Source organism: Centruroides vittatus, unplaced genomic scaffold (genome assembly GCF_030686945.1).
Source record: "Centruroides vittatus isolate TY-2023 unplaced genomic scaffold, ASM3068694v2 contig_751, whole genome shotgun sequence".
NCBI lineage: Eukaryota > Metazoa > Arthropoda > Arachnida > Scorpiones > Buthidae > Centruroides > Centruroides vittatus.
The window spans coordinates 702,907-729,764 of NW_027122488.1; the positions used below are offsets into that span (position 1 = coordinate 702,907).

Consider the following 26,858-nt stretch of genomic DNA (forward strand, 5'->3'; position numbering starts at 1 on the left):
ATCTGTATCTGTGTAATACCTGTAAAGAAATTGGTCGGGGCCTCAAAAAGTGCGTAAAATGATCCTTTACTATAGAAAAATTCTCTACTCTTTGTTTATAAGTAAAATTTATTACGTTATTTAGAAGTTTCAGAAAGCCATACCGCGTTACGTGGCCTCTCTTATAAGATTATTTAATAAAAAAAGTATTTACATTAAAAATTTTGCTAACGATTTCCTCTAAGATATTGTTTTTTTTTATTATTTATAAATAAATTAATGACGGTTAATTTCGCTTACCATAAGTGCCTTTCTTCGTTGCCTTCAACTATTTTACGCTTCTCGATCCCATCGACTGTTGACACAATCTGTTTACGTATTGTCTAGTGGACACTCGATACATAAACTCGTGCGTCAGTCTCGTCTCAGTAATTTGAAGCTAGACATTTTGTATATTTTGCATTATTCATTGCAGTTAATAATAATAAAAAAAAAATTGTCAAACAATTTTGGATCGGATATCGTGGAGGAGTTCGAAACGTAAAGAAAAATAGGGCAGAAAACATATCTCGTACCGTGGATAATAACCGACAAACAAGAATTTATGTATTCTAAATTTTGCTTGAAATTATCTAAACACATGTATTTTATTTTAGTAAAAACTGAGGATTAAAAACTCATGAATTATCTTATATTTTATTCATAATTACTGAAATATTATTTTACTTATCAAACTATTCGATTATCTGATTAATAGAAATTTAAATTATCCGCCATAACATCCGCATAATTCCTTTGTTACGTATGACATCCTTTAAAAAGAAATAATATACACGTTCCTTCTCTTATAAATGTGTATTGTTATAGAGCGTATTAATTAAAATAGTACACATATACACAATTGAATATTAAAAATGATTATTTCATTATCTTTAATAACTTTACAATTGATATTTTATTATAGCGTAGACCTAGACCCGAGATAATAACCGATTTCTGCATTAATTATTTTTGATAATAGGTCAAGACCAAGCAGAAAGGTACGTAAATTTGTATGCGATCGAGTATTTCACGTTAAAAAAAATAAATTATCAGTATATATTTTTAGCACATTTTATTTAAAAAATATATAAATTCATTGATCTAATTTCATTTAATCTTTCTGTAAAATATAATGTACGCAATACGACAATAATGACACGCGACGTTAACAACGTATTGTGACACTAATGACGCATTGTTTGAAATGAAGAAATTTTAACTTCTCGATAACAAATACTTGAGAAATGCGAAATTCGCGTGAGCATTAAAAAAAACAAATTGCGATATTTTCACCGAAAAATGAGCGTAACGTAAAATCCTCCAAGTCTTTAGTTCAAATACCACGTGAAGGAATATTTTTAGCATACTTTCTTTCGATTTAAGAAAACAGATGATATAGGTTATTTACAGATAGGTGTACAATCGGGATTTAAGATCTTGACCGAATTTTCAAGGAAAGTACAAATAGTCTATCAGTCATTTATTTTCTTAAAAAATCTGAAGTATTCAAGAACAAACTGCATTATATTTATTTTATTTTTTATTTCGCTACAGACTCTGTGGTCAATTGGTCTTTTTCGAGTGTCTTTAAAACAAAAACAAAACAAAAACAACAAAAAGCATAAAGTTTAGTTGCATTTTTATTATTTATGGTTAGTCCTTTCTGTTTTGATATCACAGAATTCATATACTGTATATTCTTTTACAGCCCAAAATGCTTCAATTCGTTAATTTTTCTACTATCTTTTCTATTTACTTATGAAAATTTGGCCGAGAGGATTTTTTTCTTATCTTTGTTTTGAATTTCTTTTGGTTGGTTATTTTCTGTATTATTATTATTATTTTTTTTTTGTGTAGCCAATTCCAATATTTTATTATTTGGAAAACTGGAGCAGACTGACTTACAAAGAGTTTTGTGGAGGGTATTAAGTAGTTATAGTTTCTTCGATGGCTGTAGTTTTTTTTCCTGCAGTATTTTCCTATTATATCAAGAAGACGACAGTTGTTCATTTTAATCTTCATTATACATATTTAACTTCTGTAATTAAGTTCAAACGTATGGGAAGCTTTCACAAAAAACAACTGTGATCCATACAACCGATACTAAACTATTTTTAAAATTAATTAACCCTTCGGGTGGTGGCTGGAAGATACATTCAGATTAATCTCTTAAATGTCTTCGTTCCGAAACTGTGTAGAATCTGCCAACTTTGAGTAATTATTCTTAAGGGTTAGGCAACATCGATTAGATAGCAATGATCGGTCGGTTCTTTTTTTAACGGGCAAAATGCACGTTTTTCTCGTGGTCCAACAAAATGGCTACCTTAATTTATATCCGAGAGGTACCGCGTGACCTATTACAGTAACCTATTTTTGTTATTTCTTAGATTTATTCGGTGTTTTGTCCGAAAATAGAAAATTATCGCTTATGGAATCGACAACGAAAAGGATTTTCAAGAATTACGGCAGATTTCGCTGGAATCAAATGATAAAAGTTCGATTATTGAATCAGAAAATGATTTGGTGGAAGAACGCGAAGAAAACCAAAAGGAAAAAATTCAAATGATGAAGTTATCATTCTAACATAATACATTAGCGCGTAATGCATGAATTGTCAACACGTAATGCATATATTAACATATATAGTTAATTATCGCACGTTTCGCTTCATTTTTGTCCTTTATTTTATTAAAATCTGTTAGAAATTAATATAGTTCTTACGCCATTCAAAACAATTTTAGCATCTTGATTAGAAATGCAATAAATGTCTTTAATTTGAACTTTTGACAACCTATACAATGGTAAAGAAATTTTATTAATGTATCCGACGGATAGGTCGACACCGCCGCAGGGTCGAGAAAAATATGTCGTTGCCATCCGTAGGTAAATGTATTTTACGTTAACTTTATTTAAACTTGACAAACGTTAACTTAAAAATATACGTATTGTGATAAATAAACTCTCTATATTATGTTTATTTATTTGGACAAATTGTGTAAATAGAAAGTTTAATAAAGTAGTTTATGATTGTTTTCATTAAAAAAAAACCTTTAAATAATTAAATAATTCTCATTTTATAATCTAAAAAGATCTGTTTTAATTATTAATTAAAATATTTGTATACAATAAAATAAATACAAATTCTAAATTGGCTTCTCTCGAGTCGCCAATTATATTTATACAGTAAAAATTGGTGGGAGAAACTCATAAAAAAAATTTAATTGACTATATAGATTCAATTTGTTCAGAAAGAAAAGCCGTCTTACGAGCTTATGAATTTACATAAATACAAATAACGACAGCTAAAGAAAAACCGATTTAGAATTTTTATTGAGTCGAGTGTGTTTGTCACAAAAACAATGCCAAGAACATCGATAGAAATTTCTATTCGGTTCACAAATGTTGTTTCTCTTTTGAAGAATTTCCTTGTAACTCGAACAAAACCGATAGAAATTTTCAATGATATAACCTTGAAATACATAAAAGTATTCATTAATTGTGTGCAATTAAACAAAAGTAAAATTCAGACGAGGAAAAACAGGAATTTATTTTTCTTACGTAAATTTCAACGTACCGATCGAAAATTCGATAAAACATTTTAGCTTCTTACTGCGTCGCCGGTATTTTCGACCCAAATTTGGGAAATATTCCTGGAAAATACACAAACGTAGTCATTCGGACGATTTGTCATAATTTTTTTTTTTCATTCCAATAAAAAATCGATAAATTTAGAAGTGTAATTCTTTAATTAATGCAATTTCCATTGATCAGAACGGGAACGTACTGCACATGTACTGTACAGTACTGTACAATAAGCGGCTGGTTAAACGTCACACAATGTAATCTGTAAAAATATATTTTATGTTAATAATGCATTTACGAATATTCAAACGAGCTTATTTTAATTTAAATCTGTATAACACGATCGAGTTTAACATAGTTTAGTATTGTTGGATTTGTTTAACGTACGCCAGAACGCAATATGGCCCGAGGCACCCCCCATTTATAATAAGCAATTCTCGAGAACTTTTCCCCATCTTTACACGTCAGACTACGCCATATTCATGAAAAACGTACCTAGTGATCTCATTTTTGCTAGCTGTTGTTTTTTTTTATTTTTTTATTTTCTATAAGCTACGCTTTATTTATATTGGCCAATATAACTCACTAAAAATTAGCCAATATAAATAATTATATTAGCCAATTTTTCTTTTAATAATTGACCAAATTTTAATTTAAAAAAATATAAATATAATATAATAAATAGAATGAATTATCGGGTGTTGTACAAAAAAATAACGATAAAATGTTGCGTACAAAGAATAAACATAAACAACCAAAGTAAATATCAATAAATGTCGAATATGAATGTTTCTTAATTAGCACAGCTTTAGACAGTTTAACGATTAAGAAAAGTCATCCGTATTCGTTTTTCGGTATCTAGATTTGAGTCTAACTTAGGAATTTGCAGCAGAAAGAGTACATAATTATACGTTTAAATTTATAATAATACATACTTTTTATTAAAATCGCATACAAAAACAATAAAAACGAGAAAAGGATTTAAAACGTATGAAAGAAAGGATTTTATCTACCAAAATCTCTCAGAACTCCGGGGTGCACTCCAGATTAAGATCCTCTGCTTTAGAAATTAGCAAATTTCTGTGCCGAATGTGCAAATATGTTTAGCATAAAAGTTATAAATAAAATATTACGTCAGAATTTACTTTAAATGACTAAAATAGGTGAATCAACATAATAAATAAAGGTACATTTTGTAATGTACGTCTTCTTTATTATGACATCGAAACTTCTCTCACAAGTAACTTACATAATTAAAGTAAATGCAGTATTTAGTACACAAGTAAACATATATTTCACCTACTGCCATCTGTATGCGATGTTATAAATTATTTCAACCATTTTCATTTTATAAAATGGAACAACGAATTCGTTTGTTATATTTACAACAATATTATTATGTTTATTTAATTTATATAAATAATTTGAAACATCAAAATGACTATTTTAAACCTTTTTATGTAAATGAAATATTAAAAAATGAACTTATATTGAATATCGTTATCACTAAACGGAGACTTCGAGAGGGAGAAACTGGGCATCTCCCCCGGATCTACGGGTCCGTTTAATGGCTGATAGCCCTATAAAATTAATGTTATTTTTACTAACAAAAATTAAAACCTTTAAGGCTGTTTGTTATTAATAAAGAAGCATTTTACCTATTTAATTTGTTTTAAAAATCATGACTAAAAGGGCCCCGTACAAGCTTTCCACGACCCTGTGAAGTAACTATTGTAAGCTATAAATAAACTCATTTAACGGTCAATAAGTTAATTAAAAGTTAGTTCGTTTAATTAATTATAATTAAAAAATCAACGATTATTTATTATTATCCTTATTACTTTCGAATTTCAAGGAGTTATTCTTCGGGTCAATGCTAAATTACTAAATTCTTTTAAGTTCTTATTTTTAAAAAAGCAGTTATATAGAACTATTAATTAATTTTACAATTTTTATAATCGAATTTCAACCGCATACTATATTATTTTAATTAATTAATTAACTAACTTTAATTATAACGTATATTAAAGATAATAAATTGCATATTAGTTAAATTATAACTTAATAATTAAATTTCAAAAAAATTGCCTACATATTAAATTAACTTAGTAAATAAATTTATTGATAATTTTTTTCATATTTAAATACAAATAGAATTCTGTGAAATCTTTTCTGTTTATGAAAGAACACAAATCCCGAAATAAAGGGGGAGATACTAGGGAAATTTCCCCGAATTTCTGAAATTCCCGAATATAAAGATTGGACTAAACTTTATCGAGAAATCTCTCGATAAAGTTTACTCGAATCCAACGAATTAAATAACCCTAAAATATAGATTAATTATTTTAACGGCAATAAATAAAATATAACGAAAATTAAGAGTTTGTATTTTATTTCCCGTTTTATTTCACATAAAAATAAAATCGGAGAGAAACCACAAATTAGCGTTATTCAAAAAAGATATATTTGATATTGATAAATCATATTTCCCGAAACTGAATCTTGGCCTCTTAATTTACGTCATCAAAATTAACCTCGATTTTTAAAAATACTTTGGAAAATCCTTGACCGAATGATTCCGATCGGAAATAATTAAAATATTTTTAAAAATTTCACGAAAAATATATTGTTTTAAAGTTCAACCTTATAAACATCATAAATTTTATGGTTTATAGTAACAATAAAATTGTAAATTTAGTCAAAATAAAGATTAGAATCAAGAAATTTTTTTAACTTGTAATTTAAAAGCTAGTTATTTCAGGTTTTAAGGGGCGTCATTGATCCCAAAGAATGATACATTAGAAAACTCGGAATTCTATTGTTATTTTTTTAACTTACTCTTCAAATTTTAATTGCAAATTTGGAATAACATGGTAAAATTCATACATTTGTAGTTGTTCCTCGTATTTTTTAAAATGTATGTTCCTAGAATAAACATTTTCCTTATTCCAATAAAGAAGAATAGAAGGAAATTTGAGAAATAAAATTTCCTTATCGCTATTTAAATCGAAAATTAAACACACAATATATAAACATTAAGGAAAAAATAGTAAATAAATAATCAATAAATTAATAAAATCTCCAATTCCTTTTAATCAGAAGGAAAATTAGTTGTTATTTATTTATTTACTCTTTCCGCCTGTGGGCTAATATTAAAAGGGAATTTATCGAGCCCCTCACCCGGCCGGCTTATTGTGGACCTACCGAACCCACAATATGGCGGCTGGGTAAGGGGCCCGGTGTATAAGGAAAACGATTCCTTCGTTCTGCATTAATACATTTTTCTGTGTATCTGTAGAAAATAATATTTCTACCAAAGTTATTATAATTTTAGGTCATTTCGGCGGAAGTGTTATTTCTTACAAACGTATATTTTCTGAAATATCTCGAATTTACTTTGTTACACGAATTAAATTTCTTAAATATAAAAAAAAAATAATAATAATTTGGAAGTTATATTACAAATTTATTTACGTACGTCGATGAATGTTAAAAGATAACTTTTATTTATTTTTAAACAAAATTATTTTCTTTCTCTTCGAGCACTATTAAATATTATATATTACTTTCGTGTAAATTCGAATAAATCGAACTTTTAAGTTACTCTCCAGAGCTTAAATTTATTTTATAAAAATTTATCGGATTTCATAGTTGTGTATATTGTTCTTGTGTATATTAAATTATATTATTTACTTTATTATTAAAGTTTGTCGTAATTTTGTTCGAAAGTACTTTATATTTGTTAATCGTAACACCTTACACAATTGCTTAAAATTAATCCTCCCACACCAGCGTATTTGTTACGAAAGGACTTCCTCTTAATATACAGACTAGAAAAATAAATTGGTTATTTATTTTAAAAATAATTTCGTCTTTAAAACTTTTTAATTTTGGTGCGTAAATTAATTATTTTCGTTACATTTTCATACCTGATTTATGCACCCGTGCGTAACCGCTTTTTATACGTGTACAGTATTTGTAAATATTGTGTATTGAACTTTCATGGTTGTTTAATTTTTAAGTAGGTTATACCATGGAAATAAGAAATTATTATTATTATTATTTTTTTTAGTTAAAGCTTTTTTACTAAGTTAAATTGTAAGAATTAAAAAGTAGAGGAAAAAACTAGGCGAGCTTTCATCACTTTATTGTGCAATTTATATTTGCACGGCTTTACAAATAAAAGGATAATAGAATAAACATAATGATAATTTTTAAATATAGGACAAAGTAAAAATTTAATGATATTAAAGATTAATATAGCCTACGTTAGTTATTAATCTCTTAATTAACCTTAATTAACGTCATATGACTATAGTTTGCTATTTGATATATTTATAAAATCAATTTAAATAATACAATTATAATTAAAAAATGGTTTTTATCTCATTTTTTACTAAGGTAATAAAAATTTCTCATTAATCTCGACGCAGTTTCATAAAAAAACGATGTAAAAATAATGCAAATAAACTACAGAATTTGTAATATTGTATTATAATTAAATAGTAATTAAAATAATTTCTTTAAATATAAGTACCGTACATAAATTCATAAATCCGCCGTATAACTTGCTGGAGAAATATTGTAAACAGTTCTAAAAGTTTATTTTATAGACCTGTATAAAGATACTTAATATTAGCCTAAATTACAAGTAAGGCGCATGGGGCCTAAGTTCCTGCCGGAAGATTGAGCAATAAATGCAAAAGTACGAATAAAAATCTTCTTTAATGGGTTTTAATGGAATTTACAGATCGAGTACATTATAATGTTTCGCGATAATGCACAGAAAACAAAGAATGACGTTAAATATTTAACGAAATATGCAAATTACGCAATTAATATCCAGAAATCTCAGGTAAAATCTCGACGATAAGGCGACGTTCATTAATTAAGGCCTGGAAAAAAGTGCAAATCGGACAATGGATTTGAAAAGATCGGCGGCGAGAGTTTGAGAGATTTGTTGTCGTTTCTGCCAAAGAGTGGATCCCAACTCTGGAGGTGGTGGAAACTATACCAGGACGGCAATTGGTCTTTCTTCCACATTACAGATATTTTCATTGGAATTTTGATGGGTGATTCGGATTGGACTTTCACATGGCTTAATCAAAATCGTCCAAGAATAGATCTAATATTAATACATATTTTGACTCGATTGTTAAAGGTTCTAAAGGCGGCCGGTAGAATCTAATATTGGGTGCCGTGGCGGGAGATCGCGCGACACCACCTTAATAGATTTCGCGAAATTTTTTAATCGGTGCAGATTTTGATTAATGTTTAAGTTAAAATTAACATTTTTATTAAAACCGGCACCTATTAAAACATTACGCGAAATCCAAACGATTCTATTAAGATGGTGCCGCCTGCCCTCCCGCCACGGCACTCCCGTATCAGACTTCACCGCTTACGACGCTACAATTACATTTAACCAGGTAGAAACCTTTGTCCGACTTTGTTTTGTCTCGAGCTTCTCCATCGCTCTCCGCTTCATTGTTCCACATTTCTTCCATTCATCGTTCAGGGGTTTTTCTATCGCGGATTTTGCAGAACAAAACTTCTAATAAGAAATAAAGCTGTGGCACGAGCCAGACGCTTTTTAAATCGAACCAATTGCATTGTACTCTGTGCAAACACCGGAGTTCGATCGGGGGTTCGCGCCTCACTCGAATAAGCTGGCAGCGGGAGTTTTATCCGGGTTTTCCTTCTTGCCAATGACGCCTGAATAGGGGCCAGCTTCCCCCCAAGTCCTCCCGAAAGGCATTTCTATCTCCCCTTCTCGAGGTGGCCGTCTCCTATAAGGCCGGCTTTGGTCGCGTTCGTGACCTTTCTTCTGTCTTTCCGGATTGGCCGTCTTCTATAAGGCCGTGTCTTCGGTCGCTGTGCGATCACTTCTCCTGTTTCTTCTGGAGTATAAAGCCACATATAAGCTACACACTCCTCTAGCCAAAGCAAATTGTACTCTGTGCTATGCGATATTCGGGTATACATTACGTTGGCATCCGTAGCTTACGCTGCTTATAGAACAAAAAGGAAAGTATTTTATACAATGTAAATAAGATAATTCACTTTTGAAATTTCCCGTAATAAATTATGTTAAAACGGTTTGAATATAAAATTAATTAAGGTCTCACACGCTTTAAGTGTAATTGTATTTTTTGCTGTGAGCCACCCGAAATGTAACTTTATTTAAATCTTGATATTGTTTCGGCTAGTTTACCGTAATTTAAAATCCTTTTCGTTTTTACATTTAGAACAAACGAGTCTATATAAAAACAGAACTTACAAAATAATAAACATTAAAACACTATTAAAGACTTAAATTTATCATATTCAATAGTCGTCCAGCTCCGGCTCTCTGCTTCCATTATTTTCCGTCTTCGTTATATTCACTCGACTAACGCGCACGAGAAAAGATCCGGCTTACAACTACTCGACGTCATAAACTTATTAACCAATCACCGAAAAACTATTACGGTGGCAAAAGCCGATCGGGAATAGAATAAAGGCAAGGCTCGCAACGCGCAGGCGTCCCCAAAGCCAAAGTGCTTCTTTCTTGTTAAGTTATGGCAATGCAACACTTGGGCGATCTGCCTAGGGGGAATGACTTTCAAGAGGTTGATTAAATCAATATTATGACCATACAAATAATTTTGGGTCTTTACAGAATTATCCTTTTTAATTGTCCAATCAGAGACAGATGGTAACAACTTAAAACCAACAAATGACATTAAAAAATTCTCTGGTGGAACTCTGGAACAGCTTCTTTAATTTGCATATCTACATTATTAAAAAAATTCCACCAGAGGTCAGCAGATGGATATAAATACAACTGTTTTTTACCTAAGTGATATTGTGAAGAATTGTGATACTGTGTTCTTGGCGTCGGATCCTCAAAGAAAAGGTCGGCGTCATTTGTATTGTATGAATTTTTTAATGTCATTTGTTGGTTTTAAGTTGTTACCATCTGTCTCTGATTGGACAATTAAAAAGGATAATTCTGTAAAGACCCAAAATTATTTGTATGGTCATAATATTGATTTAATCAACAAAATTAATCCTTGGAACTTTTTTAATAACTTCCAAGAGGTCTTTTTAAGGGACACTGGCCCCTATTTAGGCGTTACAGACGTGGAGAAAACCCGGAAAACTCCACGTGACCAGCCCGTCTGAGCAAGACGCGAACCCACGACCGAATTCCCAGTGTTCAGAAGACCGCTTGGCCACTGGTGGGCCAAAACCAAAGTGCCACTTTTGCACCGATTGATTCTATTTTATAATTTTAATTCCTCAATAATTTGTATTTTTACAGAATTTTAAATACGAAAAGGGCAAATGGCTCCGATATGGAAAACCCGTCGTTAGTAGCCTACCACCACTCCTTTGTGCAAAATATATTCGTGTAATAATATTACTGGAATGATGCGTTTTACTCTGTCTCTGATTAAGCATGTGATTTGCACTAATTTCTTTACGAATGGTTTCAACGTAAAATTATTTTTTCATTATTTCGTTATTATCGTTATCACTTTGAATCTCGCACCCCTAGGCCCGGGTCTGGAGGACATTACGGGAAATATACACAAGAACTTTTCCTAAAATAAACAATTAAGTATTTTTCTCGTTTGATAAAATCGGTTTAACTCGTAATTCTCAGTAATCCGGCGATACAATAATTTACAATACACAAATAATAAAATAAATTTCTACCGTAGAATTCGTAATTGTCCTTCGATCATTTCGTAGATATTTTTAATGCCCATCTTTATTTTTATCTCGAAGTTTTTGTTAAATACGGAATATAAAGTTTTAAAATAGTATTTTGTTTTAAATTCTGTACTTAGCTAGTCGACCAAATTTTGCAAATATTGATTGATTGAAGTATCTTGTTTATTTATCTCTCTTTTTAATCGAGGAAAAGTTATAAACAGATTAAAATATAAGCAGAAACCAGCGTGTAATTATATAAATAAATATATTGCTCGATTATATGTTTAATCAACGGTGGTTGTTTCCGGCTTACAAACTGGGAAATTGCTCTCTGATTTTTGAATCGGAAGCAGTGACGTAGCTAGGGGGTGCGGTAGGTGCGGTCCGCACCGGGCCCCTGGAAAGCGATAGGCCCATGGGGGCCCCAAAATCGCAAGAAAAAAGACCCGAAAAATTTTTTCACGGCAATCAGAACAAAGCAAAATTTGGCATTTGGATGCTCGAGCTGGGGCCCCTATACACAGGAAAACCAGCAACTCAACTGTAATCTAGTTATACACTATATAAACCATTACACAAAACTATTTTAGTCCGTTTACGTAAACAAAACAAAGAAATACAGTAATACCTCGGTTTTCGTTGACTTCGGTTATCGTCGGTTTCGGTTTTCGTCGATTTTTTCGCGAAAAATCTGTCTCGGTTTTCGTCGATTGCCTCGGATTTCGTCGGCGTGCTCAAGTGACCTCGCTGCTAATTTTGCGAAAACAAAGGGCGACTCACGGTCTTCCGGCGCAGTTTGGCGTTATTTCTCGTTGTGTGAACATTACCCCGCACGGCTCACCATTGGCCAACGGTTTCGTTCCCCGAACACTGGGAGTTCGGTCGTGGTTTCGCCAGTGGCGTAGCGTGGGTGTCAGCCGCCGGGGAGGAGGAAAATTTCGCCGCCCCCTTATTTAGGTATTATTATTATTTATTGTAAAATTTTGCCGCCCCCTTAAAGTGCCGCCCGGGGTGGGCCGCCCCTGCCGCCCCCACTACGCTACGCCACTGGATTTCGCACTACGCCAGGGCGGGCTAGCCACGTGAAAGTTTTCCGGGTTTTCTCCACGTCTGTAACGCCAGAATAGGGGCCAGTTATCCTATTACGGATTTCCCGGAAGGAATTATTCCCCTCGATACGACCATCATAAACGCCTACAACTACTATTACATGACAATTACGTCACACTTTACCACCAAGCGATATAGGCTAGAAGCTCGTGTCCAACTAGCTTCTACAAGACAAGACATTACCCCGCGTGTCTAGCCGAACAATTCCATTGCTTTCATCTTAATGCTAATTATCTTATCTATAATCTTAATGCTTTTATCTTTATGCTAATTAGTCTTTTATGTTAATTTCTTATTGCTTTTAGTATTTAACGCTATATTAATTCTCTATAAAATGTGTTTTTGGTATGTATTTTTGAGTGTCTAGAACGAATTAATTGGATTTACATTGTTGGAAATAATTACCTCGGTTTTCGTCGGTTTCGGATTTCGCCGATTGTTTTCGGATGGATTATCGGCGAAAACAGAGGTATCACTGCACCTAACGCATCATTCATCAAATGAAAGAAATTGAACGTCTAAAACGCAATGTTTTTAACGGAATAAATAAATTCAAAAGACGAAATTTATAGAAAAAATTACTTGTTTTCGTTTGGACGTTCCCGATTACCATTACGGAAAAGGGACACCCCCGCCGAAAAATTCTTTTGGGGGCCCACAAATCTGGTTCCGCATCGGGCCGGAGAACCATAGCTACGCCACTGATCGAAAGTATGAACCGTGGTTATTATATAATACGGTTTGGCAGTTGCTTATTCACCGTTTGTTTTCGTTCTGGGGACGATAGGGCAGTGTTCGATCACCCGGTAGGCTAAATTGATTACTTAAAAACCCTTAAAAATACATATGTGCTAACGTGTGTATTTTTAAGTGTTTTTAGTTATTTCAGTTGTACTTTTTGAGTTTTCCTTAAAACACTGTTGTCGATTCGGCTTTACATTGTCTGTTTTTAAAGAGACGAGCGGAAAATCGTCGACTTTTTTTACGAAAATGCACGAGAATTTACAATTGGTCGATCTCTAGCAAGTGGGATGCGAAAATGTCGGGCGCAGAGTCTCTATAACGGCAAAAGTTGTACATTTTTACATCACTGGCAGACTGCACTGTTTTGCCAGGTGCAGAAACAAAATACTTGCTTCGAAACGTAAACGAAAAGTTGTTCCACTTAAATTAAATTCAATAACTATAAAAAAAGTTTGGATAATTTTATGAAAATATCAGTTAACAATATAACTGCAGCTTTCGTAAACTATTTTATATGAAAATTTTATTCTTATAAATTAATTGTATCAATTATTAACAAATAGATATTATTTTGCAAGAATTTAAGATATTTTTAATGAATTTATTGAGAAAATATATTTTGCAGAAGCTTCTGAATTTTTATTTAGAAAGTTATTAACCAATTTCTTTAATACTAAATAAAAATAAAAAATAAAAGGTTCTTGGAGAAGGATAAAATGCGTGAATTTTTAAACTAACGAAGTAAAGTCTTCGTTACCTTAAAAATATAAAAAAACAAATTATAATGCTTTAAATAATTTGTTTTATTTAAAAAATAAAAATTAATCGTGCAATTTTAGGTCATATTAAACACGATCTTTTGTCATTTATTGGGGAGCGTGACCCTGTAATTTTGAAAAAAGGCTCGACACTTCCTTTTTCTGAATTATATTATTCTTTACTTATATTCAGAAAGGTCTTAATATTATATTTAGAAGTCGAGTTACGTATGTTTTATATGCGTCTTATACATACTCGACCCGCTTTCCTTCCGAATCCTGTGAGCAAAAATGGCTCTGGACAGAAAATTCTACTCTGCCCCCAACCGTATTATCTAGTAGCCACGGTACGAACTGATCGAATGCTGTAATTCGATCAATATGTTAGGTGTTTCGAATACATATCTGAAAGTACAAAATTTCGATTCCTCGATAATTCTGTAGTTCTATTCTTCTGAAGAGGTTAAAGATGTTTATGCATACCAAAGTTTTAGACCTCGAATAACGATATTTAAATAAATTAAACGAATACGCTTTAATTAGAATAAATGTAAAAAACTGATTGAAAAAAAAGATGATCTGGCGATATACCGAAAAGATGATAAATCAAAACCGTATGATACTTTACGTGCCAGACGATTTCTCCTTATATACCACTTTGGACAAGCGTGCCATGGGTTCGTCACCCCCTAGAATCAAGGGATACAGCGCTGGGCTACCGAGTGGACGAATACGTATCAAATTGTCGGTGGTGACTGTTTTCTGCCCGTCGTGGTCTGCGCGAATTTTGAGGTTTATTCATTTTTCTTTTCAATGGAAATTGTTGAAAAGGAGAATGGCCTGATGGCTGCTATTTCCTACGAGGGAGTAGCAGCCACCACGCCCAGGAAACTTTAGCATGGTGTTTCAGAGAAGGATAAATTTAAAATTTATAATTTATTTATACATTTAGGTATTAATTTTAGTTTAGATCTGTTATATTAATTAATATTATTGTACAATGTGGATTATTCGTTGTTTGGGGATGAAAATCCATTATGGTAAAACATTTCCAATAGTGATGTAACGAATATTCGGTTACTACCCGGTATTCGGCCTATTCGGCCTATTTTTCACTATTCGGCCGAATACCGAATATTTAAATCACTATTCGGCCGAATACCGAATATTTAGTCACTATTCGGCCGAATACCGAATACCTCAAAACAGGAGTAAGAAATAACAAAAACACAGTAAATTAATCATTTTGGTAACTTTTATTAATGCCGAAAATTAAATTATAATTATTAAAGTTAATAAGAAATAGCATCTAACTCTAGTATTAAATTATTTCGTAATTAAATAATATTATAGCGTTTTTTTTTTTTTTTTTAACTCTTTCCGCCCTGTGGGCACTAAGAGGGCCTCTTTTAGTAGGCCCATTATGGGTTCGGCCAGGCCCACAATGGGGCGACCGGGTGGTGAGGGACGGGGCCCGACATATCCGAACGGACCACCCCCCGAAAAATTCCTGGGGATTATTCGACCCGTTCGGATTCGATCCCGGGTCCCCCAGAGCGGTAGGCTGCCACCTTTACCGCTCGGCCATCCGGCCAATATTATAGCGTTTATCTAGCCCGATATCTTATGGCATTGATGGCGTGTAGGTTAGAATGTATCGGGCATTAATGTTATTGTTTAGTTAATTATGTTATATTCGTATTCGCGTATATTTTAATATTTTTTACGATGTTTTAAAATGATTTACGAAACGTTTATTGAAACTTATCGTATTTAAAGAAAGAATTATTTATCTATTTCTAGAAGATGAGTAACTAATATATAATTTATTTTATATATAAAACAAAGAACTAGCATTTTTCATTATATGCAAAAGATAACATTTGAAATCATGTTAATTTTTAAAATATTGACAAAAACAATAGCAAAAAAATATCACAAAACTTCACAAATAGAAAACCCCCAATAATATATTTGAACTGTTCCACAACTGGGCAGTAACTAGACCATACGTCCCCACTAAAGTATATCCTTAGGGCACTATTCAGTCTACAAATACGTAGTAAAAACAAAATTTTAGTGCTTAATTAAAGAGTTAAAAAGATCGATTGCAAATAAAATAACTTATAAGTTATAACTTACATCTAAATACCAACAACTGCCGAATCATATCGGGCTATTTACGGCTATTACATAAATTATAGACCAATTTGGTACTAGAAGTAGACGTTAGGCTCCATCTCATATTAACTTTAATAATTATAATTTAATTAATTAATTTAAATAATTTAGACCTAATGGAAGAAAAAATCGTAGTGACAGCGGGCCAATAGAGAGCACGGTGCGCGATCCTTGCCATAATGCGGTTTGCGCGCCAATTTTCGTACGTGCGTTAATCAAGCCGAATAGTTTGGCCGAATATTCGGCCATTCGGCAACGCTCCTGGCCGAATATTCGGTATTCGGTTGAGGACGAATATACTATTCGTTACATCACTAATTTCCAAATATATGGCCAAGGGCTAACATTTATACTAGATTGTTTTTTTACTTCAATATCATTACGTTATTTGCATAAGTAGGATCTCCGAAAGGGCTGCCCAAGATGGCCTTTGCACCGACAACTCTCCATTTTCCCGGTGATGCTGATCTAGAGTATTCGACGAGCGATCTCCAGGAGGAATTCGTCGTGGGGCTATCCACCCCACCCATTCCTTTGGTTGGACATTTCAATGTATCTTGAAACATTTTAGAGAACTTATTTATTTTTTTAAAATTATTATAAATTAGAGATCTACAGAATCTAGAATCTTTTTGCAACAGAACCATCGAAAAGCAAAAATTTAATGTAAATTATTGGGACATGGTCACAATGCTGCAGTTTTTAATCATATTTTTAATTTATTTCACTTAAAATATATGCTCTCCACCTGAAATTAGTACTGTAGTGTCTTGCCCCTGTACATCATACTTTTCTTTTAACAATAGAGTAATGCTGGTCATCTAGTAACTACTTTCAAGGAAAAAGTTTTGAATTGAAATGGCGTAGCTTCCGGTTTGCATCGGAAGTTCTTATATAGTTAATCGAAGCGTCCTGTTCCTAAGGTTTCTGTACAGAGGCCGGATGGCCGAGCGGTCAAGGTGGCAGCCTACCGCTCTGGGGGACCCGGGTTCGAATCCCGACGGGTCGAAAAATCCCCAGGAATTTTTCGGGGGGTGGTCCGTCTGGATATGTCGGGCCCCGTCCCTCACCACCCGGTCGGCCCATTGTGGGCCTGGCCGAACCCATAATGGCTTGCAAAAAAGGCCCTCTTAGTGCCCACAGGGCGGAAAGAGTTAAAAAAAAAAAAAAAAAAAAAAAAAAAGGTTTCTGTACGTGGTGTCGTCTTTCATGTGTCTAACTCCGTTCTCGAGATTAAGGAAAGACAGATGGATGGACGACAGTGGAAATTGATAGGTTTACAATTTTTTGAAATTGCAGCCCAATTAGGCCAAACCATAAACAGCAAAGTAACTAAGCATTGTCGTCAATTATTTTGCACAGAAAATCATTTATATGGTGCCTGGTTTTCTCCTGAATACAAACGCGTTGTGTAGTGATAGCTCTTGGTTAGAACATTATTTATCGGCTCTGTCAAGGGCATAGCCCATTCTCGAACAAGAGCATTTTGATGCTCCTGGTGTGTTTGGTGGGGCTGACTGCATCTCGTCGTCCTAGACCATCTCACACATGTTCTATGGGACTACGTTTATGCAGACGCGAGAAATGGAAGAGAAGCTAGAAAACCAAGCGAACTAAGGTCCCGCGCCTTCAGGAGTACTCTCTTTGTTTATGCTCTAGTTACGTTCGTGAAAAAGCGGGAAGGAATTTGAAAATTCCTTCCCGCTTTTTCACTTATAGATACATTGTAAAATGAATTTTAATGTGTCCATAGGTATCGCTACATCCGTCTGTCACATTTCCACGGTTACAGAACCTGAAGAAAAATATATAAAATTCATTTTGTTTATGGCCTGGTTTTCTTCTTCTTTGCAGCTTCTCGGGCCATTTTTTCACGTTCGACAGTACACCATCGTCGCCATTTTATTGTCGTCGTTGTGCGGAAGCCAGGATGACGAACTACTGCGCGTACGCCAACTAAATGGCGAGCGCTAATTCTGATCCCAAAAGATCTCTAGGTTGTTTTTCCTCTTTATGCAATTGCATAAACGTAGCTTTAGACCTTGATTCCACTGGCAAGTTTCTAGCATAGCGGCAAGCGATGGGGCGAACGTTCAGCCGTAAAGATATGCAGTAGAACTTTATTCCGTTGAAATCGGTAGCGTTTTCGGCTTTGCAAAGGAGCCATTTAGATGAACTATTACACTGTCTAGTTCAGGATAGATTCTATTGTTCAGATGCACGGTATTACTTTATTATTAACGAAGTTTTAGCTGCAGCAACAAATATTCGATACGTCGGATTTTCCTTGTGGGCGCGACTACTCGGTACAGAGATCAGTTGTGAGATTATTTCCGACGAAATACGTGCGAGTGGAATCAAACTTTTACAGACGGCTAACGAGAATCTATTGTTAGAATCTCTAGATATTTACTGTACTGTTTATACTCGTAACTTGTGATTTAGAATTATAAATATTAATTGGAAACGTCTTTATCATCAGAAGACGTTTCTAATATCTTTATGATAAGAATAAATAGCAACGAAAATTGTAGTAAATTAATTTAACATATATTAAATTCTGTAATTTTTAAATGTTTAAAAAATGTTATTCCACTCGTAAAATGAATTCACATTTTATATTATGAGCATAATTAAATTATTAAAATCTCAGATGGCGTTAAGAAGACTTTTTCCACATGTAGTATTGACGTGTTTTTTCTCGATCTCGGTTTAATATTTGCTTTAGAAATTTTAAAATGCCGACGTCTAATAATAATTTATTTATTGAAATCGCTATCAGAATTTTCTTAGGAATCGTATTTTTGTAAGTGTTTATTAATGAATAAATATATATCTATTTTATTTCATAAGAACAGTTAAAAGGATAATTGCTTTATATGAACATATTTATGGAAATGTCAGTTTCTTATATATATTTGGATTCATCCTATAATAATTTTGTTATTTTACTTGATATAATTCGTACAGTTCGTATTGTTTTCTACTGAAGTCTCAATTAAACTTCATTAAGTTTAATATTAAAGTGTCTAAAAATTAATTTTTCAAATTAAATTATCTTAATGATGTTTCATTCCTTATTTTAAGCAATTAATTAAGTATAAACAAAAAAATTCTATTATTTTTTTACTGCTATTATTGCTAACTTTGCATATTTATTTGAAAGTCTTTTACTATTTGATAGACATTTATACAAAAAATTTCTATCCTGATAATTTGTTTTGAAAAAAGATTATCAATAATTACTTTATCATTTCTGATTGTTTATAACTTCTGTGAGGAAGAGTTTAATGTCGATAGTTAATTACAAAAAATAGTATTTGACATATATAATGTGGCAAAAATTAAGCTTTTAATACATAAACTAGCATCTATTTTCTGCTTACGCATAAATGACCTATTTAAGGATAATGTACGTATTAATGTCGTCTGACAATTTTACATTTATCTTAACCCTAGAACACAAAGCATTGTCATTTTTACAATGCAGGGTCAACAATACTGATTTTTCTCCTTACTGTTTTGCACTATCTTGCTGTCGTTTTTAGTATCTTCCTAAATTGTTGCCTGGATTGTTGTAGCAAGTGGAGATTCTCGCTAATGTTTTTGTTTATGTAATAATTGAAACTGTTTTCATCAATTATATGAAGCTGTTTGTGTGGTGTTTAGAATAAAGAAAGTTTTGATTTTATTTTCTTTATCTGTGGATTTTCTTATTTTGGCATAATTCATGTAGATTTTTTTTTTTATTCTTTCATTTTTACTTGTTATTGTAGATGAGCATTACTAGTGCCAATGATCTTGATTTTAAGAAGAAAATTCTGTGGTTTCTTGATGCAGAAGAAGAGATTGAGTCTGAGAATGGTGCAAGTACAGATGACGAAGTAGATGATGTAAAAGATCAGGTCATTGTGATGACCTGATCTTTTACATCATTTGATTTTACATCAACATGTGATGACAGTGAAGATGATGACTTGCTAAAGTTATTGACAGCACCAGTGATAGTGGGTCCACAGTGCACCAGCAGCAGCATAAAATGTAAGCACAGGAGACTAGTGATCTCTTATTCTGAAGAGAGTTCAGAAGATGCAAGTGGCATAATTGAAAGCTTTCTGTCTATTCCAGAAAACCCAATTATACTTGTTCTTCCAAAAATAATTATTAGAGGGAAAAATAATCATTGCTGAATGATTATTCATTCATTTTATTTATGATTATTCATTCATATTCATTTTATTCAGTTGCTTGTTGGACATATGAAGGAAATGAGGAGAAATGATTTCCTTATCCATCTAAGTGAGGAGCTAACCAAGTCATGAGTGAAGAAGAGGCTAGAATCACACAACTTGCAGACACAGTTGAACCTCCTCATAAAAAATGTTTTACAGAAAAATCCTGCCATTCAAAGAGAGAATCCAACCTCTGGAAATAAAATAACAATTTGTCACAATTGCTCTTTAAAAAATAACAAAAATGGTTACAACATATTGTAGCGAGTGCAACCATGCATGCTGTAAATAAATTTTGATAATTAAGAGTCTAAACTTTATCAAAACCAGTATATTTCAGGATATATTCATTACATTACTGTCAGTCAGTATTCTGATATGGAAATAATTAATTTAACAAACAGTTGTAAAATTTATGAAGCTTTGTTTTCTTATACTAATGATTTATGCTTTGTGATTTAGAGTTAATAGCATTATATGTCTGACTATTTTCATTGAAGACATTAGTATTTAAATTTAAGTTTTGGTATTCTTTAAAACAGTGGTTCCTACAGACTCCCAGGGGTCCTTGGTACCACTTTGGGGGTCGGCAAATTAAAATTAATTTGGGGGTGCGTGGACAACGTCAGGGAATCTGCAAAAAGTTTAATATAAAGTAAAATATTTGTGACCCATTTTCATTATTAGGATAGTTAAAAATAAATAGTAATAGATAAATTGGTAGCCATTTTTACATTCTGGCATACTTGAAACAAGCTAAACCAAATATATTATCTGTACATTGTGTCATTCATCGACACCATTTAATTGCCAAAAACCTTAGTGAATGCTTGCATGGCTCACTAGATTGTCATTCGGGCAGTTAATAAAATCAAAAGGAATGCCTTAAATGAGATTTTACTTGCTCAACTTTGTTTAGAAAATGATGAAGATTATAATTGTTTACTACTTAACAGGGAAGTTTGTTGGTTATCTAAAGGTGCATGTTTGGATTGATTTTATGCACTCTTTGATTCAATGTTGGAATTCCTGGACAGCAAAGACAATGATTTGTGGCTCGATTTAATTAATTGAAAAAATGACATAGCATGTATAACTGAATTATTTGCCAAATTTAACGAAACCAATTTGAAGTTACAAGGTGATCAGTTAAATTTAATCAAAACTAAAAGTATAACATCTGCATTTGTTGCAAAACTTTTTTTATACAAACAAAACTTGGGGAGAGGAGAATGCTCTGTTTCCAAATCTTTCAAAATTGCAAAAATAAGATGATGATTTGTTTGTTTATTGTCAACACTTAACAGCTCTTCATTCTGACCTCAGCCAAAGATTTGAAGATATTCTTCACTTGGGCATCCCCGATTGGATGTTGGACCCTTTTGCAAGTAGACCCACAAACTCAGAAGAAGCCATACTAATACAGGAGGAACTTATTGAATTATCCACAAATGAGGAGCTGAAACCAATGTTTGAACAAGGATATCACAAATTCTGGTTACAAAAACAGATATCAATTTTATATCCTGCATTATGGGCCACTGTACAGAAGCTGTTGATTGTTTTCCCGTCTTCCTATTTATTAGAACATGGATTTAGTGCAGTTATGAACCTCATCATGAGAAAAAGAAATCAACTGCAAATTAGTACTCACAGAGACTTACAAATGTTACTCACAAACATCGAGTTGAACATAAATAATCTCATATTATCCCATCAGATTCACTCATCTCATTAAAAAATAATGTGCTTTTGTATTTTAAAACAAAATTTATAATTTCAATAAATACTACTTTAAATATAAAAATGTTTTATTTATATTTTATTTTTACATCACCATTCATCATCCAAGACATCAAAGTTAAATTTGAAATTTTGCTATAATGCAGTTGTATAGAGTTATTTCACTTGGGGTTCATGGTCAGGTTTTTGCTATGAGAAGGGGTCCATGGGTATAATAAGTTTGGGAACCACTGCTTTAAAACTACCAAAATAGAATCTGGAAGCCACAGTTCAATCATTAACTGTTTATTTTGCAATTAATTATAAATAAATGATTAATGACTGTATTTTTCAAAACATCAATAACTTTTGAATCAAATTAATTATCTTTATTCTTTTTTTAAAATAATTATCAACATTCTATATCCAAAATAATTTAATATTTCCAATACATAAGTTGCATTATGACATATTATAATTCCCTACTGCTAAATATTTATAGCAGATTTATTACAAAAAGTGGTGCAAAATGAATAACTTGTCTAATTAAACCAAAATTATTTGTTATTACTGAAAATATTGTCATAAACTTTCAGTGAATATTCAAATACCTTTATTATATAAGGAAAGAATATATTCTAATAGTACCTAGTATCCTAATAGTAATATGAAAAAGTGTTCTCCAAAAAATCTCTCTCTCAGAAGTCTTGCATCCTCAGAAAAATGTATTGTATCCCCAAGATGCATGCTTTAGAGCAAATTTGAGCAAATTTAAATTCTCTGTACAATTTAATTTGTTCAGTTTGAAAAAGTAATTACAAGTAATGCTATTGTAACTGCTTTATAATGTTAGAAAGCAGTTGATATTGGACTAATTGAAAATATTTAAGATAGAGTACTTCAGTTTGATTTGTTTTTGTGTAGTAATAAAAGTAATGTTTTGTTTAGAAGTTATCATATTACAACAAACATTTAACTACAAACAAACAAAAGGGAACAAATTGATTACATAAAGCTGAAATAAAACCAGTAACAATTTTTGACTTGACAAAAGAGAATGAACTGCTTGTGTAATTATATTTTGCATTATGGAGAAAGTTTTATAACACAGATGCTAGATCTCTAAAGTTATTAACAAGAAATCATTTGTTTATTTATTTCTGACCGAAATTATACATAATGGAATATTTAAATATGAAATATCATTAACTTTTTCAGATGTTAATAAAGTGGAAGTTGCATTCGTGTTTGTCTTCAATTATTCATAAACTTTGATACAAACTTTTAAAACAGTTTTATTTAGTAAAAAACATACATTTGTTTTAGTAATGATAACAATAGATTATAGAATAAAGAACTGCTAGCTTAACAATACATAAGTAAAAATATTTTTCATGATTTGTTTGTTTTTTTAACAATAGCAATTACTTTGTTCCATAAAATAAATTATGGAATGAAAAAGTACATTGTATTATGTTATTTATTAAAAAGTTATTGTATAATGTTATAATAGTTAAAATAAATGTCTTGAAATAAAATGACAATTTTTTTAGAAGTTTTGAATTTAAAAAAAAATTAAATATTATTCTAGTAAAAAAATTAAATCATTGCACAAATAATTCAAAACAATTCTTTACAATCCAACACTAATTATTTTTATTGAATAAATGCTTTTAACTATTTTAAATGGCCATCATCAGATTTTAGAATAAAAATTGTTTACAATATAAAAGCTGTAGAATGTAAACCTTGGTCATATTTAAAGTAACTGAAAACATTAGTCATTACAAATTATTAGTGCTAGCTTTTCAAATATATTTGGTGGGCTCAAAATGGGACTAAACTGACTGTAAAAATTTGAAAGAAAAATAAATATAAATCAATCAGATCCTCTGTTAATAATATACATTCAAAAATATATAGAATAGGTTATTCTAGTTAATCTGAATATATAGAAATATATTTAGATTAACTTAAAGAATACAATTCTCATTAAAATTCCTTAATATTTTGATGTAGAATGATTTTGACAATAGTCAATATAGTTTTAAATTGCTACTCTAAAGAAATGGTTCACAAATTAAAATGTATTTGTAACTTATACACCTTTATTTTACTAAACTAGAATATTAAAACTATAAAACCATTACTAAAGAATGATTACTCATTATTAAAGACTGTATCATGTTGCAAATGTGTTTCTTCTAGCTGCACTTCTTATAAATTTATCACAGGCTTCTTTTGGGTCCAAATTTTCAGTGTGTGCCTTGTGCACATTCAAAATAGCCATGTGATTCAATAAAACAAATGGTAGGAAAATATTGTTGAAGTAAGCTACTGGCTTAAAAAATTTTTACATGTTTATCTATTTTGCTGAAATATACTGGTAAAAAAATATCACATTATCCATATATTTACTGATGCACTTTTAACCAATTACTGGTAAACCATTAAATTGATTTACTGGTAATGCAATTCCTATCTCCAACAAGATATATACATTGGTTACTTTCTTTAAAATTTTATTATTTCTTTAAAATATTTTAATAATAATTTTTAAGACAATTTATTCTACATCCTATGCTATAGATAGAATTTTTATGTTCTATAAATTTTTTACAAATATTTAAATTTAATAACTTGTGTGTGTGTATTTTAGGATTCTAGACTTTTCGGAACCTTTTCGAAGACAAATACAGCCCGAGGAATTGTGGTTGTATAAAAATCCAAGAACAGACAGTTATGTTCCATCATTAATGCTATGGGTAATTGTAATTTTTAATTTATATATTATTGAAATGATTATTGTTATAATTTCACTGCTATGCCACGACATTATTGTCATGTTGTGTTGTCATAATTTTTTGATGATTTTTATACAATAAATAATATAAGCGATATAATAAAAACTAAGTGATGATTTAAATGTAAAAATCAAAATAATTCAAAAAGATAAACTGAAGTAATACATTTCTTAATATTTATGATATCTGAATTTAAATTGACAAATTTTAATTTAGATATCATAAAATATATACAGTGGAGTACTATACAACTAAGGGGATACATTATAGGAAATTGTATTATCGAGACCTGCATTATCAGATGATTTTATGCAAGTTTAAACCTAGTCCTGGAAGTTGAAAAAGAAAATGTATACAGTGATAGCCTAGTTTTCATCAATAGTTTGTCCGAAAACAATCAACGAAATCTGAAGCCGACGAAAACAGAGGCATATGAATCAATGTAAATCCAATTAATTTGTTCTAGACAGTCCAAAATACATACCAAAAACACATTTTATAGAGAATTAATATAGCGTTAAATACTAAAAGCAATAAAAAATTAATATAAAAAACTAATCTAAAGGAAAGCTATAGAATTGTTTGGCTAGACACGCAGGGTAATGTCTTGTCTTGTAGAAGTTAGTTGGACATGAGCTTCTAACTTATATTGTCCCATGGTAAAGTGTGACATAATTGTCATGTAATAGTAGTTGTATGCATTTATGATGGTTGTATTGTGGGGAATAACGACTTCCAGGAGGTCTGTTTAAGGGTAATTGGTCCCTATTCATGTGTTACAGATGTGGAGAAAACCTGGAAAACTTCACATGATCAGCCCGTCCTGGCGAAGTTCGAACCCACGACCAAACTCCCAGTGTTCAGGGAATGGAAACATTGGCCAGTGGTGGGCCGTTGCAGGGTAATGCTCACAGAACAAAAAATAACACCACAATGAGCTGGAAAACACGTGGGTCACCCTTTGTTTTTGCAGAATTAGCAGCAAGGTCACCTGGGCACGCCGACAAAATCTGAGGCAATTGATGAAAACTGAGACAAATTTTTCACAAGAAAAATTGACGATAACCAAAGTCAATGAAAACTGAGGTATTACTGTACCTCTAGATCAGTGTTCTGCAACCAATGTGCTGTCATAAGGTGAAAGGTGTGACATGAACTTTTACATATTCTATTAATTTCAAGTTTTATTTATATATTTTTATCACAGTTGCTCTGTTTCTTATGCTTGTATTTCATTCTCTACTGCAGCACTGATGAAATAAGATGATGATAATAAAATAAACACACATATTGTCCCAGTACTCACTTATTCTTTTGGAGTTATACATTGGACTCACACAGATCTTGAGCAACTTCAAATAAAAACAAGAACATCATCACTCTAAGCATAAACAACGTCATCCTAAATCAGTCGTAGAAAGATTAACCCTTCCATGTAAAGATGGCAGATGTGACTTGATTGACATAGTTAACCTCCACTGCAAACAAATACAGACACTGAGAATTTTTCTACAAAAACCAAGAAACATCACAGTTACATAAAGCAGTAACTCTAGCAGACTCAAATAACTCAGGTCTGCAAAAAAAATTTTTTTTTTCCAGCTGCATGGGATATTTTTGCTGAATTATATGTTTTAAAGATTGCAGATTCTAAAAATGACTTCCGTAACATCCCATCAAGTATAGGTTTTTTGCAAAATAAAAACAAATTTATGATAAAAACTCTTATTTATTACAATCAACTAAATATATTATATTTTCTTACAACTAATCAAAAAATTGTTTCTGATATTTATACACAATTTTAGGTCTGCTCTTTTTCTTATGAAACCTTTTCTTCTTCTCTTTGATGCTTCTCAGAACTCATTTCTGATTTCCTTCTCTGGTTTCTCGATTGAACATCCAACAGTAGTCAGCTAACGTATTGACATCCCATTTTCCTTGGTAATGTCTCTTGATATCACGGACATCCTGGTGAAATCTTTCACCCTGTTCTTCAC

At 31.7% G+C, this 26,858-nt stretch overlaps 1 protein-coding gene across 2 annotated transcripts in view; it reads left to right on the forward strand.

Moving 5' to 3' along the window:
- LOC136981321 (phospholipid phosphatase 5) overlaps window positions 1–26,858 on the forward strand; it is a 70,396-nt gene that overhangs the window by 22,020 nt on the left and 21,518 nt on the right. The window contains exons 1-2 of one of the 2 annotated variants that reach the window (XM_067277636.1): window positions 18,784–18,906; window positions 24,714–24,819. In XM_067277636.1, coding sequence (XP_067133737.1) covers window positions 18,839–18,906; window positions 24,714–24,819 — 174 coding nt within the window. In that variant the 5' untranslated portion in view covers window positions 18,784–18,838. Of the gene's footprint in view, window positions 1–18,783; window positions 18,907–24,713; window positions 24,820–26,858 lie in introns of those variants that run through there. The other variant, XM_067277637.1, reaches the window with a different exon arrangement.